Here is a 16614-nt window from a genome sequence, read left to right as displayed (position 1 = left end):
CCCAGTGGTTTTGGCATCAGTCTGCTTTCCCTGTCCAGTTACCCAGCAACTATCTCATCTCTAGAGAGAAAGAGTCCTTTTTTCTCTGCCAGAGAGTCCCTGGGCTTGTTCCCTTCTGGATCAATCCAGTCCTTTGGGCTAAATAGGAGGTCAAGCCAGGCTCCTCAGAGCCAATGGCTCAGCCATTCTCCGGTAACCCTCAAGGGTTTACCATGGAGTGGCTTATCTCAAGCTATTGTTTTCTTCCTGCTTACTTTTCCTTACAACAGCCTATTAAACTAACCCAATATTTTCATACAGTAAACATATCAAATCAACACACACTATTCCTCAGTTATTAAGGAGCAGCTCCATGCCCATCACACAAACAATAAGAAATTATTTAAGTATGTCATTAGCAGGAAGCCTGCAATACTCTTGTTGGTGGGTCTGCTGGATCACTAGAGTTAAAGGGAGCAATTAAGGGGGATAAGGACCTTTGCAACAATCTTCCCCAGACAATGTTGGGGAGATTCTTTTTACTGGTAATGGAGATGAGGTACTATCAGACTGAAGTGTCAAAATGAGAGATGCTGATACAAATTAAAAGCAATAAGTCACCAGGCCCACATGGAATTCATCCAAGAGTTCTAAAAGAACTTAAGAAAGCTGTGACTTAACTGTGCAATCTCTCATAAATATCAGCTGTGATACCAAAGAATTGATACCAGAGTGGGTATTAAATGTTGTATCTATAAATAAAAAGAGTTGTGATCTGAGGAAATACTGGCCGGTGAGCCTTATATCTGTGCCTGGTAAATTGGCTAATTGATAATTAAGAGTACAGATATAAAACAGTTAGAAGGTGATTATATAATAGGATCTAACCAGTATGGTTTCTGCAAAGGAACATTGTAAAACAGTGGATAAAGGAGAACTGATTGACATGGCTTGTCAATGAAATTGAATAGTGGCAAATTGAAAATGTACAGAAGGAAATGCTTTCCCATATAGTACACAGCTAACTTGTGGAACTCCTTGCCATTATCATTTGAGGCCAAAACCATAATAGGATTCAAAAAGGGATTAGATGTTTATTTAGATAACAAGAATATCCAAAGTTGTTATAAAAATTTTAAAAATAAACAAGGGCATAAGCCAACCTCTGACTATTTGGGCTTTAGGAGACACTTTTTCTGAGGAGACGTTATCACACAGCTTCCTAGTATAGGATTTCGTGAACTTGCTCCAAAGCATCTGATATTGGTCAGTGTTGGTGACAGATTGCTGAACTAGTTGGACCACTGTTCTGAACTAGTATGGCAAGTCCTATGTTCCTATCAAGAGTCCAGTCCAAATGGCTGTCTCATTGCATTTCTCATTGCTCTTGCCTGGCAGACCTGCAGCTCAGGAGTTGTGCCAGTGCACCTTTAATTGGAGACACAAGTAGCTCCAGCTGTAACTATGGGTCTCCTTTCTCTTCTGAAGACTTGTAAAGCTACTATATGACCTTCTCCACACATACTCACAAAGCATTATTGTTTGGAGTTAGTTTCAAGAAAGGAATTGCCATTTGAATGATCAGTACTGCAGAACGTGTTCCCCAGCCAGGGATGCCCTAACTCTCCTGTCCCCAGGATTTTCAGTTCAGGAGATCTCTTGGGTCTCTCTTTTCAGTTGGCCTTTTTTAAGCTTTCATTCCGTTTTTTCCTCCAAGGAGAGGCACCCTACCCTCACAGTTTTGTGGTGGAGAGAATAAAACCTCACACTATTAGTACTTGGTGGATCTTAACCTTCATTTTCAGAAGTGTGTATAAACTTTTCTTTATTGTTACTTTTGGCATTGGCCTACTGTCTTTCCCACTGCACTGTTCAGCACTTTTTATAAACTCTGGGCCTGATTCTGATCTCATTGACCTGTTTAAATCCAGAGTGACTTCAGTGGAGTTATTTCAGATTTATACTGATGAAGCCTGAGGTAGAATCTGTCTCACTTTGTGTTATTTTGAGATATCCCTCCTTTGTCTCCAAGAATGGAAATCTAGTACAATAAGGTATCTTTAGAGAAAAGGAAAAAGGCAATTCTTGTTTTCTGAAGCTATCATATCACTGGATTCCCACTCACCCACCCTTTGGGTTGCTTTTTGTGGTGCTTGATATATAAGCATAAAATGGGGTTGGTCCATTTTGTTAATTTGCCAAGCTGCCTGTTAGATTTTAAAGCTAAAATCTAACAAACTAGATTTGCCAATTGGATAAGTGTTATAGCCAATATAGAACGGAACCTAATAGGATAACCTCTTTTTTTTTTTAATTCAGGGAACATTAGCTTACCAGTTCTCATTCTGGGTTCTTTACAGGTCAACTTTTAACTTGAACAGTATTTCTCAAATCAGGACACATGCTTAGTCTTAACCAACCAACAATTTATTAATTCACCCAGAGCCACGTTAGTATACAATCACACATTCACCACTCAAGTGTAGACAACAACCAGTGTTCTAGATATGTAGTACACACACACACACAATACAGTCTTGCAATCAATTATCATAATCTAGAGTTGTCTCAACAGTTAAACCAAGCAACAATGTAAATTATCAAGATTTTTTATTACATTTACTTATGATACTCAGTTTCAGTTCTTTAGTACCTAGCATTTTTATCACATTCCAAGGATGAACTTGTCTTTAAGACACTTTTAAGAGTGTGGTTACTATAGTTTGAATGGATTGGTCCAACAGTTAAAAGTTTAGCATGTCAAAAGCAAGTGGTTAAAGTTATTGTTTTTTATCTCTCATAGGCCAATTTGCCTGGATATGCAAAGGAATTAAAATCTAATATACTGTTACTTTAGGTCTCACTGCAAAGTGTAGACTAGGCAAGATAACCTACAGTTATTTATATTAAAGAATAAAAGGGGAAATACAGTCTTCTAAATGAAATCTCATCACTTCTTCATATCCACTTAACCTGGGATGAGGGAGAGTCCTTTCCACCTGGCTGGTCTGGGCATCGGTCACACTTAGGATTCTGCAGCTTCTTATTCCATTCAGTCAACTCTCCATTTGCACATGGTGACCTCAATTTTATATACTCTAATTTCAAGGCTGGTTGGAGGGGCCACCCTCTGATTTCTATTGAACATGTGCCAAGTGAGTGTTCCAATTTCAGCTCTCTCCGTTTTTCTGCTGCTTCCATAGGTATCCCATAGTGTAGGTGTACAACAAATTTCTTCAATCCTTTTCTTATCAGAAGCCTTTATATGTTCAATTCATTTCAAGGATTGTATTTTGTTATTAGCCACTACTATCAATTGGGATCCACCCCTTTTAGCAATTGCTCTTAATATCTCAAAGTTATATCTTTCAACATTCCTTCTTCCTTGTGCCAGACAATTCCTATTACCTCTAGGGTGCAACAGTTATTTACAATGAAAATCAACAAAATCCCTTCTCATCTTCTAAATCTGGAGGACATACTCAATGCATTCTTTGGTTGTACATAAGCATTTCACATTATTTAAGACTGACAACAGAGCAAGAAGCATATATATATATATATATATATATATATATATATATATATATTCACTTATTGAAGGAGGTAGATCTGACTCACAAAGCAAACAAACTTGCAGCTTCTAATTTTGGGTTAAAGATTATCCATGATATATTTGATTTACAAGGAAAGCAATATATAGTTTATAATTAGGGGTGAAAACATGTGGCTTTGCTTTTCTTGGGGTAGTTTACCCAATTTGACTTTCAGTCTTACAGCCAGTCATTTTTAGTTTGCTTAACTTGCAGCTTCCTCATTCATCTCTTGATCCACTCACAATGTGCAGTGGGCCACTTTTCATAGGCTAGGAAGGTGTCACTCTTGCCTGTAAACTGGAGTTCTTTTTAGGTAGGTTGGGAGGGAGAAAGAGGTTTTATCCGTACGCAGATCTTGCCTAGGTGATTAACAGTACTCCCATTTAGCCATTTCAATTTCTGTTCTTTGGGAGAAGAACTTCAAACCTTGGCTGATCTGTGGGTTCTTAGACAAAGTGTCTCACATGATGCAAATCATTTTCTTCTTGTCTTTACTTCGTAGATGGATCCTGTTTTAGGATAAACAGAGGTGGATAGCTTTTCTAATTTTTTTAAGGCCAGAAGGAATCAGTAGTTGTTAATCATTCAATGCATATCTGTTCTAGAATGTCCCTTACAGATGTTATTGTTAAGCATCCAGCTGACATTTTTTATGTATTTAATAGTATTTAAATTTGATGAGATTTTGAAGCTATTGATTCCTGCTCATAAAGGAACAGACAGTCTGGCTGCAGTCTACACACAAATGTTGCATTGGTTTAACTAAAATCCACTTTTAAATAAAACACTCCCATATGGACACACTTACACTGGAAAGAAAGAGAACATTTTCAACAGTGAGGGTAATTTGGTAACATTGGAACAACTTACCACAGGTTTGATTCTCCATTGCGTACAGTCTTTAAATCAAGAATTGATGTGTTTCTAGAAGATATTTTTTAGTTCAACCAGAAGTTATGGTCTTGATGCAGGAATCACTGGGTAAAATTCTCTGGCCTGTATGGTGCAGGAGGCCAGACTAGATGATCATAATAATCCCTTCTGGCCTTGAAATCTATAAATGTATGAAATTGGTTTATAACTCTTTTATATCAATTTAGCTTAATTCAGTAAATTATCAAATTAAGCTAAATAAATTTAGGATGGTTGCAAATTGATTTAAGAGTGTCTACATGGGTTTGCACTGGTTTAATGAAGTTGATTTAAAAACAGATTTTGGTTTAGATGGTCAGATTTTGCATGTAGAGAAGGTCGGAGTAGGCTGTGGAGTGGACGTGGTAGTAGCAGTTGGAATGTGTGTTTGAGAGCACCCCTCCCAACAAATACAATTGTGAGGAATAACTTTAGGTTCTTAGGTTTATAACTGTGGGCTATATGAGAGTTAAGCCTCACCCTTCCAGACTGTGACTCACAGAAGGCAGTGGTGGCAGTGATGCAGCCTCGCAGTGGTGTAGGTAACACATTGCAATGTGCTTCCCCATAGCTGCAGTGGTGTTTATAGACTATTGATTATCCCTGCTATTGGTCTGTTTTTCATCTTTGCAGCAATCATGTAGAGGATCAGGATGTACGAATGATGAACGAAAATCAACTTATCACAAACTCCAAAAAGAAGCAGATTGCTGCTGATCCCGGTGAGTTCCATTTCTTTATGAGAACCTTTTGCCCACTTTCCGCAGACAGAATGAAAAACGGGCACACTTTTTGGCAGATATACAATCACCAAGAGTATAGAAAGTGGGGAACCTCCAGTAAATATACCTCCCTTCCCTGCCAACCCCTCCACCCTATGAGGGCAAACCTGCTAGTTCACGCTCCTCCTGCCCCAGCATGACAGCAGGACCCCTTCATCTAGGCAGTGGTTTTCAAACTTTTTTTCTGGGGACCCAGTTGAAGAAAATTGTTGATGCCTGTGACCCGAAGGAGCTGGGGATGAGGGGTTTGAGGTGTGGGAGGAGCTCAGGGCTGGGGCAGAGGGTTGGGATGTGGGGGTGAGGGCTGTGGGGTGGGGCTGGGAATGAGGGGTTCAGGGGGTGGGAGGGGGCTCTGGGCTGGGGCAGGGGGTTGGGGTGTGGGAAGGGGTTAGCGCTCTGGGCTGGGGATGCAGGCTCTGGGGTGGGACTGGGGATGAGGGGTTTGGGGTGCAGGAGGGGCTCCAGGTTTGGTTGGGGGTCAGGGCTGGGGCAGAGGGTTGGGGTGCGGGGTTGGGGCATGGACTTACCTCTGGAGGCTCCTGGTCAGCAGCACAGTCAGGGTGCAGAAGCAGGCTTCCCGCCTGTCCTGGCACAGCGGACTGTGCTGCGCCTGAAGTGGACAGCAGCAGGTCCAGGTCCTACGTGGAGGTGCAAAAGCGGCTCCATGTGGCTCTTGCGCACAGGCACACCCCACCCCCAGCTCCCATTGGCTGCGATGGTGCTTGGGGCGGGGGCAGCGTGCGGCGCACAGTGGCCCCTTTGCCTAGAAGCTGGACCCACTGCTGGCTGCTTCTGGGGCACAGCGCGGTGTCGGAGCAGGTAGGCACTAGCCTGCCTTAGCTGGGCAGCACCGCCAATGGGACTCTTAACATCCCGGTTGGCAGCGCTGACCAGGGCGACCCAGTGCCTTACATGCCGCAACCCAAGCTTTGAAAAACGCTGATCTAGGCCACACCTCTGCCACAGGGCAGTAGGATCTCTCATCCACACCTGGATTCATGTAACTAAACCCTTGAAATCTCACAGCTCTAAGGACAACTCTGCTCACAGCTTTAAAGCTTGGGGGATAATAGGTGAGAAAATTTATCTCATGGCTCTCCTCCTTTCTCAATTCACATAAAGTCTCCTCCTCACTTTCCCCCTCTCCCTCTCCTTCCCAGATGTAAAAGTGAGCACTTGCTTACCTCTCTATTCCCTTCCTGGCATGCTTCCAACATACTTGCTAAATGAAAACAACACAGCACAATGAATACAGATGGTACCTGCTCATAGCAGACTAGGCAGGTTTTTTTCCCACACTAGTTAGCAGGTTGAGTTAAAGATGGGGGGAGCCTATTCTGTAATTCGACCTGCTAACTAATGTGAAAACTACAAATTGCCTTGTCTTAACTAGGATTTTACCTTGCATTTGTTAACTTGAGTTAGCTAACTATGTGGGCGCCCTGAGGGAAAGCAAGCAATTGGCCAGCATAGCCCTTAAGAATCCTTCAGAGAGGAAGCAGCAAACTTGCTGAAGGGCTTCCTTGTCCACCCTTCCAAAGTCCTGCAGCTGAGTCAAAATTTCCACCTGGTCAATGGTATCAAGAGCTGCTGATAGAATCATCTTACCCTAGTCTGCTACTAGCAGATCATCGCTCGTCAAGGTCAGCACAGTCTTTGTTCTGTAACTCAATCTGAAAATGGACTAATATGGATCAAAGAAATCTGTCAAATGCAAGTGTAGCTCACGCTGACTCATCACCACCTTCTTGATAATAGAGCCCAAGAAAGAGACCGGGTTCAAGATGAGATGAAAATTGGTGAGGTTGTCCATGCCCAAAGTTCAAACATGGCTGACAATTTTCTTACCTCAAGGAAGGCATTACAGTAATGATACTCCTCAGTACTGGCCTCAGTGTGTCTCCACTGGGTTTTTAATCAGCTTTGAAAGGCATAAATTCATCTCAGAGGTGGTTGGTTGTGCTCCCCAAGTAAACCACCCAGTCAAGACGGTGTTTTTAATTTCCATCCACTGTTCTCATGGAAGCTGTCAGTCAGCCTGAATCTGATCAATCTTCTCTAAATAATAATCATAATTAATCAGCAGTTCTTTGTAGACTTTACTGAGAAATACTTGACTGTGTTACCATACTGTGAGGATTCATGGGACTTGATCCCAGGTCTATGCTGATGGGAGAAGCTGCAGAGTTTTAAGTGTAGACCTGCTCTCAGAGTGTCACAGCTAAATACAACATGGAACAGATTGTTTAGCATAAGTATTTAAAACACATTTCAAGGGACCATTCAAGATTAAGTGGCCCTTTAACACCCCTGTATTCATGAGGAGGAAAGGGGTGGAAGCAGCTAGGGGAGGGTTAGTGGGTTATAGATTGTTGTAATAAGCCATAAGTGCCTCTGACTGAAGGGGTGAAGAAGAGCTCTGTGTAAGCTCGAAAGCTCGTCTCTCTCACCAACAGAAGTTGGCCCAATAAGTACATTACCTTACCCACCTTGTCTCTAATATATTAATGGCCCTATATATGTTCTGCCCCATATATAGTTGCAGGTACTATATTTGAGTAAAGGCAACCCCCTAGCAGGGCACTTCAGATGCCTCAAAAACTACTGCCTAGTCTCCTGCTTCTTTTAGTGGCCCTGGATGTGGGTTGAAATTCAGGCTTATGTTGACTCATGTGACTTATGAACTTGCACCAAGGTGCTGCACACGAAACCTCTTGGCACCCTCATGCCTCTGGAGACTCTTCCCCAGCCATGGACAGCCAGTGCCATGAATTCCATCATAGAACTCCCCAAATCAAATGGCCACACAGTAGTACTAACAGTTGTAGATCAACTGACCAAGATGGCACACTTCCTCTCCTGTGCCCATGTACCTTCAGCTCAGATGACAGCTCAGCTCCTAGTAACAAATATCCTCTGCCTCCCTGGGCTCCCCTGCCTCTGGCGCAAAACCCTCAGGCTACTAAACGTCCACGCTTATTCCTCCTCAGCATACCACCTGCAGACGGATGGCTGGATAGAGAGGATGAATAAGGTACTTGAGCAATATTTACAGTCCTTTCTTAATTACAGCCAAGACACCCTTGTACTGTATGCTGAATCTGCATACAACACCGACCATGCCTCCACAGGGAAAAGCTCTTTTTTTTTTTTTTTTTTTTTGCTAACTATGGATTCAGCCGTTTCCTCCTGCACTACCAGTAGCCTCCCTGAACCCACTGCCTGCTGACTTGGTTCAATGAATCCACCATATAAAAGAAAAACTAAGGGGACACTTTGAGGATGCTAAGATGCATGATACACAGACAGCCAGAAACAGGAGGGGCCAGTCTTTTCTGTACACAAGAAGGTCTGCTTATCTGCTAAGAATCTCACCATGAACAGGCCATCTCACAAGCTAACCACCCGATCCTTGGAAACTACCAGATTTGTCAGAAAATCAGCCCTGTCACTTTCAAACTCCGCTTACTTAGTCCCTCAAATTGCACCTGATCTTCCTTGTTTCTCTCTTGAAACCATACACTGAAAGCCTGTTCCCTGACAGAACACAACCACTGCCCTCACTGGTTCAAAGCCGTGAGGAATACAAGGTCCAGGCCACACTGGACTTTGGATTGAAGTGGGGTCAGTTGTGGTACCTCATAGGCTGGGAAGGTTGTAGTCCCAGAGAGTGCTCCTAGGAGCCTGCCGGTAACATTCACACCCCTGGACTTGTACAAGAGTTTCAAAAATATCACCTTGACAACCTGGTCCTACAATACCCCACAGGCACCCCTGAAGGAGGCAGGGCGCGATATGAGGGTTCATGGGACTTGACCCCAGAACTTCCATGCTGCCATGGCAGAGCCATCATGAATGCACCATACATTCTGGGAGACCAGCGACTGCTGGAAGTGCTGACCACGGTAGAGATGACTGGCAGCCCCTACCATGACCTCTGATTGACCCAGACCTACTATTTAAGCTCGAGGGAGTATCAGGAAGTTGTCTGTGGAACAAGGCAGCTCCCTGACCTGCTGTTGAAGCAGATCCAGCATTATTCTTACCTCCTTGCCCTGCCCCCTGTTTTCTGGCTATTGACTCTGACTTGATCCTTGGCTACGGCTCTTGGCTATTGACTCTGGCTCAACCCTAGGCTCCAGTCCCTGGCTATTGACCTTGCTGTGACCCAAGGCTCTGGACTTCAGCTACTGACTCTAGCTTGACTTCTCAGGCCCAACCACTTAAGGCTTCAACCACTGAACCTCACCTCCCACACCCTGGTTCCTGACTCTGAGGAGTCCAGGTTTCTCATATTGCCCAAAACTCAGACCAGTTCCCCATTGACTCCAAGAGAAAGAAATTTTGCCTTAACCACACCTACAGGAATTAAAAATGTCCATATCATGCAATCAATTGGATTCAGAGCTAGTTTTCCACCACCTGCACCCAATTCTTTTCCCACCGTTTCCTCTGTTATGTGTTACCTAAATTCTGTGTTGACCTGCAAGATCAGTGCTGAAGCAGAAGGTATCCAGGTATCACCGTGTCCTGTACAGAACAGTTACACTTTGACTTTTTGTCGCATCTCTTGTGCCAGCACTGGGTGGTCAGGATAGCACCCTGTGTCTGGGTCAGAGATGGTCTAGGTCTCATTCTTCACTATCAACTCCCTAACTGAGGAGTGGGATCACCTGCTGCTTCTTCTGAGCTGCTCCCATGCCGGTATTGCCTTTAGATAGCTGGTTAGACTGCTGTCCATCCTTGGCCTCTTCTCATTCAGGTCATCCCCTACTTTTCAAAGATGAAATGTATATTGCTAGCACTGAGACTGAATGGTGCTCTTTTTCCTTACCATATTGCCATGTTCTTCCACTTTCCTTCGTCTTCTTCCACATCCATCCCATTCATCGTGTCATCCTGCGATGTCTCTCATAGGTGGTGCCTCTCTATGTGACTTGTCTGATTCAGCTACAACTCATCGCAGATTTAGATTCTGTCTGAACCTCTCAACTATCTCCTCCACAATAGAAACTTGTACTTGTGCATATGTAGCTCTTCTAGCTTTCATTCAGAAACAGAATGATGTACAACTTCCACATCAGATCGTTTTTGTTCAGCCAGGAGCCATGCTAGATTCTAGCTTATTTTTCTTTTACAGCAGTCCTCTTCTTTCACTGTGGAAAAGGTTTCATAGATTCAAAGTGTTTAATACCAGAAGGTATCATTAGATCATCTAGTCTGATCTGTTTGTATGTTACAGGCCATTACATTTCACGGTTACCCCTGTAGGAGCCCAGTAACTTGTGTTTGGCTAAAACATGTCTTCCAGAAAGGCATCCAGTCTGGATCTGAAGATCTCAAGGGATGGAGAATTCATCCATTCCCTTAGGAGTTTGATCCAATGGCTAATCATTCCTTGCTCTTATAGTGGGAGAGGGTTCTCTTTCTTTGGGCCTCAGTACGGAGGAGGAAGGGTATAGCTTTCTGTCTGGTGTGGAAAAGGGAGTTGATTCTTCTCTCCTGGTTTAACTTGTGACTTCACTGTTAATATGTATTATTGGTCTTAAAACAGAACACTTTTCTGTCCCAACAGCTTTACGTCCAAAAACCTGCATACGTGATAAAGGAATACCGCGGAGGAAAAGACACTGAGGGTTTATGAACTGGACGTCCCGAGCCCACCCAACTGAGATGCCTACCACCTGGCACTTCGGAATGCAAATCAGCCACGTGGCAGATGTTTGCCACTTGACACTCCCAAACCACCACCGAAAGGCCTGAGATCTTTACTGTGTAATGATGGGGAGTTTCATTTGATGGAGGAAGCTCTTTAGAAATGAAATTTTAAGTATATGCTGATAGTGTTTCTTATTATGTCAGCACCTATACTATCCAAATTTTCATTCTCTGTTAACTGGTAAACCACTAAACAATGTAAGTAAAGTCACTGTTAACTTCTACCTATCTCTACCTAAGTGGACCTACTTTTGAGTAAGAACCTTAATGTTAACTGGAGTCCACTGAGTTTACACACACATGGTTATATGCTGGATTGTGTACAAAGAGGCTGTAGCAACACATGCCATATAGTGCACAAAACAGATCTATTGTCATCAACATACCACACCCATCCTGGCAAACTAAGTTCTTTCCCTCTGGTAGGTAACTTGTGTTCCATATATAAATGGATTATGTTTCTGGATCTAAACCTGAAGAGTCCAGATATATTGTACTATAAGTGTGGTGTTATGCAACTAAAAATGTGATGAAAAAAGTGACTGTGTTGCAGGGTGCAGTTATGTAAGTGTCATTTTCACTTAAAATTTGTCACTGATTATAACCTATAAATCTCTTTTCCATAGAAAAGATTCTTCCTTTTCCCAGGTAGAGAGTTCCCAGTGTTCACTGTAGAGGTGAGACACTGAAATACCATAAGACACATTTCTTTTAGCCAGATGCTATTTTAAACATAAAGCAGAGACTTACCACTGCAATTCCTGATACAGCAACCAAATTCATTGTTGCCAATTCTAGGCTACATCAGGATTATCTGAGAACCTGATAGCTTGTATATTTGCTTATAAAAATATATTTTATTCTTTGTCCTGGTCAATGTTGTTTGCTGAGTTGTAAAGCACAAATGAAATGAAATGTACTCCCCCTGATTTCTGTGTATTGATATTACAGCTATATATAACATTTTGTATTTAAGACAAAAAGAACTTTTTACTTTCTCTAAATATAAAATAGATTTATATCTCTATTTCAATATCATTAAAGTGCTATTGTATGGAAATATTGATGTGCTGGCTATGACCATGAAAAAGTTTTATTGTAGCAGCCAGGAGATAAAAGATAAAGTCACTTCAACAGAGCGGGGTTAAGATCCTGATTAGGAAATGGAAGTCCCCTCTTGGTTCCTAGAAGGCATTTGTCCACATTGTAAAGCAGCTGTAAAATTTTCCTCTCTTGGCCCTTTCTGCCCAAGACCCCCCTGGCAACAAAAGGGAGTGCTGCCAGTCAGGACTGGAGTAGATTTGGGATATTGAAGGTCCAGGTGAGGACTTGTACAGTTGTGAAGGGCTAATGTTTGGGTTCCAGGTCTGCACCATCGTCAGTAAAGCCTAGTCTACACTAGAAAAAGTTAGTAGTCACAATTCATAACTATAGCAGCTCACTATGGTAGCAATGGTGGAAGCCGTAGTGTAGATGGGACTTAGACACGGTTGTACAAATGCCTGAGTCCTAAGCATAGTTGAGATTCTGCCTTAGCTCCGCAGTGGAGCTGCACCGATTGTGAATTATGATGACAAAGTTTGCTAGTATAGATGCAAACATATAGAATAATGTTAGGAAAGTGAGTAATCCAAGAACTGTTGGACTGTCCACTGGTTCAGCTCTACTGATGGTAAAAACGGTGAGAATTAATGTGTACAGTGCTCCAGGCAGTCACTGACATTTTGAGCACTGTTGTCGTCATTGGCTCAAAGCATGTCTCTGTGGCCAGTGGCCACATCTTGTCTACACTATCGCTCCCACTACTGCTACCATCAATGGAGCTGAAATTTTAGCAAAATGTGAGAGCTTGTATACATGGCAATTTAGTGTGTGACAAACTAGGGTGTGAATCTACAGTCCACTAGCGTGCTGCACACTAACTGGTCATGAGAACCCTGCTACTACACACTAAACATTCTGTCTTTTAGTGTGCAATGGCAGAGCCCACATGAGCAGTGAGTGCATAGCATGCTAATGCACTGCATAGTCACATGCTGGCTTGTTATGCATTAAATCACTGTGCAGTCAAGCCCCCTGACAGTCTTGGAGAACTGGAGTTTAACAGAATGACAGTTATTGGTAAGGTGCTTGTTAAAAAGCTTCCCTAACTTATACCACTTACTTATGTCAAGTTGCACTATACCTCAGTTCTTCACTGGTGAAATGAAGATAATATTTCCCACCCCACAGGGGTGTTGAAGACATTGTCATTAATGTTTGTGAGGTGCTCAGATACTACAGCCATAGGTAGATAAAGTTGAGTGTTGTATTTTGAAGGGCTAGTTAACCGGAGTGTAGCTGCTGAGTAACATGACAGTGGACAATACTGAAATACGTCTATTACAACTGCTTTCAAAATAGGCCTGGATTAATGGATACTAGCATCCAAATAAGCTCTGCATTTCTGAATGATCAGCCATAGAAATGCTGCCCATTCTCCTCTGAGCCAGCCGGGGGACCATTCAAAATGATACATTAATTTCTTATTAACAGTCTAACTTGCAAAATGTCCCAATGTCTTGCAGGAAAAGGTATTAAACTCTTGGAGCTGGGCCCTCCTGGGGTTTGCAGTGGACCCACTATGGGCTTCACAGTGGGGGAAGCAAGTTTCCGCATTCCCTCCCCAAGGCAGGGTGATTTTGGAAAACATTGCCAAGGAAACTTCTCAGAACCCTCACCCATGGGCATTTCCACAGCAATGAGTGACTGGGCCCTCTGCAAGAAACGTTTTCCCCTTCTGCACCGGGAGCCAAGCCACTATACATACATGCTGCTTAGGCTTCCTGAATTGTCTCAACAAAATAGAGGTTTTAAAATAGGCAGGGTACAACAGCCCCAACCATCACTGTGTTACACCCTGTGCAAAGTTCCTCAGCTCCTCTGGCCACTGTCATAGCCCCAGATTGTCCCCACCGTAGCCACAGCCAGAGGGAACTTTTGGGAGCCTGAGCACCAGCATGTCTTTACAGAGGGGGCTCCATGGGAGGGAGTAGAGCAGGGGACTGGCTGTGCTCCATGACACCAGACACTGCTCAGGAAGTAACTATGCCAGCAGCATTAACTGCAGCATTCCCTCCACAGCTGCAACTGAGCAAGTGCCTGGGGCCTTAGCCAACACAGGAGATGGGAGGCCTCACTAGAGCTGGTTGGAAATTTTCCATCTAAATGTTTTTTGGATGGACAGTGCTGTTTTTCATCTAAGTTAAAAGAGTTTGAAAAATGTCTCTATTGCAACAAAAAATTCCCAGGAAAATCATTATTTGGAAACAACCAGGGAATTCATTTCAAAACATTTTCCTTTTGCAAGTTTTCAGAATTTTTGTTTAGCTTTCCAAAAAAATTCTTTTGAATTTCAAAATTTAATTTAGAATTTATTTTGACTTTTTTATAAGTTTTACATTATTTCATGATATGTCAGTGGTAGTATCATGCCACTTCGCCTTTAAATCTCTCTTTGAAACCTACCTCTGCCTCATGCCTTAAAAGTCCCTCCCATCAGGTAGTGGGTAGGCCAAGGACCAACTGGACCTTGGGTTCTCTGCTCCACTGTTATCTTGTCTCTTCCACTCACCCGAACTCTGACCTAGTTTGTGTTGTGGGGACTGTTGCATTAATTTAGATGGCATTCATAGACTCCAAGGCCAGAAGGAACCATTGTGATAATCTGGTCTAACCTATAACAGGCCAGAGAACTGCCCCGCAATAATTCATAGCACAGCTCTTTTAGAAGAACATCCAAGCATGAGTTAAAAATTGTCAGTGATGGAGAAGCCATCGTGACCTCGGTAAATTGTTCCATATATGGGCCCAAAGGTGTTAACAAGACCCTGTCACTGTTCAACAGTAAACAGTATTAAATGAGATTCCGTATACAGATACCTCAGCCTGCTTAGTATCATGGCAAACACATCATTAAATATTCTTATAGCCTTTTAGTAAACATACAGAAAAGAAGGAAAAACAGTTCAAGCATTTGAAATATAAAGTATTAAGGCTTTCATTGTAACCTTATGCCGGGCTCCCTTTCCCTTTAGCTGGAGTGTCACTGGAAGGAAACAAACCGTTGTTTGACAGTCTTCAATCACTGCCCTTTTGTGGGAAACAGAGAAGGAGTTAGTTGCGATGGGCTGGAGCTGTTGTTGCTGGTCCAATCCCATTGCCTGGGAGACAAAACAAGACAACCGCACACAAGAGGGGAGAGAAAAGAACAGCAAAGAAAGAAAATGCAGCTTCTGTCTCTGGTGTTGACTCTCACTTGCAATCTCATTGCTGGAGAAACACAGACATAATGTGCGGTCTGATCAGCCACTCAGACCTGGCAAACTTGTACCATCGTCAGGCTGTTTAGGGCATTACTTTTAGCTGCCTCTTTGGCCAGAGGCTTCAGCCGTGTTGCAAAATATAGTCTTGGCCAGCTAAGCCAGATTCTTACCAACAGAAGGCATGAGAAGAGGGATAGGAAAGAGAAGAGGATAAGGTGGGGAAAACAAAGATAAATGGGGGGCGGGGGTTGTTGGGATGACAAAATCTCACATCCCAAGTGGGGTTGGGAATTTAGCCACAGCTGGTGGAAGCGGTGATGTCATCTGGGCCCCTCTCTTTAGCCTGCTCTGATCTCGGGATTAGGACGATGAAGGCCCAGCAATGTCACAGTAGAGCCCAAGGTCCCAGGAGATGGTGGGATTGGCGGCTATGATGGGCAAAGCTCACTCCAGCAGTTGTTTGCAGATGACAACTTCTCCTCCCCCGCAAATCTTTTCTTTTAAGGACTCCCCCCGACCAAAGGATAGAGATGGGTGAAATAGCCCATCCCCTCATTATTTTGGTCACAAATTAGACCTAATTTCTGACACACCAATTTTGCTCCACTGCTTTCCAGTCCCACACCTCTCTTGTTTTCCAGAGTTAGAGTTATATCAGGATGTGTTTTTGTTTGTACAGATTCAGCCTTTCTGCCTCCCTTTTGCATCTCTTCCCATCAACATGTATTGTTATAAGTTATTGTGACAGTTCACAAACTTTCACTTATTTTTGATGATTGCACTTACTACGAGGGAAAATTTGTTGGCCTCATTATTACAACATAATCCCTCTCTTTCATGAACCAATTCCATCCAGGATTGGCCATTGGTTCATTAAATTACTATTACAAAAACAGAAACCTTGTTTATTTTAAGCATAGTAAAAAGGAAAAGGTATTTGGCTATATATTTAGGTTTGCAAATTTCTTATTCCAAAATGGGGATTTACAAATTTTATTTGATTAGATGTTATAAAAATTACAATTAAACCTTAGAGATGTTATCAAAGCGTAGAACAACTTACTTCATTTGTCGCTAGAACAAACCCCAGACTGCTGCTGTTATATGTATGTAAGTTGTTTTAAAAACAAACCCTCTCTTATTGCTTCATTAGCTGTGTGCCTAGAATGGGTAAAGATCGCAAAAACGTCTCACTTCTTTTTGCCACTTATACAGTTAAAGTTGCACATTTACACACGCCATGAAAATTTTATGCACTAGTGGTTAAACGTGCTTACTTGGAGAACAATGGCATTTTCACCCACGTGTGTTGCCTCCTTTAAA

General features: G+C 42.7%; 1 protein-coding gene across 13 annotated transcripts in view; it reads left to right on the top strand.

Annotated features, from left to right (window-relative positions):
- Positions 1–12047, top strand: part of KATNIP (katanin interacting protein) — a 167282-nt gene extending 155235 nt beyond the window's left edge. For all 13 annotated transcript variants that reach the window (XM_037910893.2, XM_037910896.2, XM_037910903.2 and 10 more), the window contains 2 exons: positions 5121–5209; positions 10845–12047. In XM_037910893.2, coding sequence (XP_037766821.1) covers positions 5121–5209; positions 10845–10903 — 148 coding nt within the window. In that variant the 3' untranslated portion in view covers positions 10904–12047. The remainder of the gene's footprint in view (positions 1–5120; positions 5210–10844) is intronic.
- The last annotated feature ends 4567 nt before the right edge of the window (positions 12048–16614 follow it).

The sequence above is a fragment of the Chelonia mydas genome, chromosome 10 (genome assembly GCF_015237465.2).
Source record: "Chelonia mydas isolate rCheMyd1 chromosome 10, rCheMyd1.pri.v2, whole genome shotgun sequence".
NCBI classification, from domain to species: Eukaryota; Metazoa; Chordata; order Testudines; family Cheloniidae; genus Chelonia; species Chelonia mydas.
The sequence above is the reverse complement of the archived record's forward strand: the minus strand, read 5'-3'. Positions and strand labels throughout refer to the sequence as shown.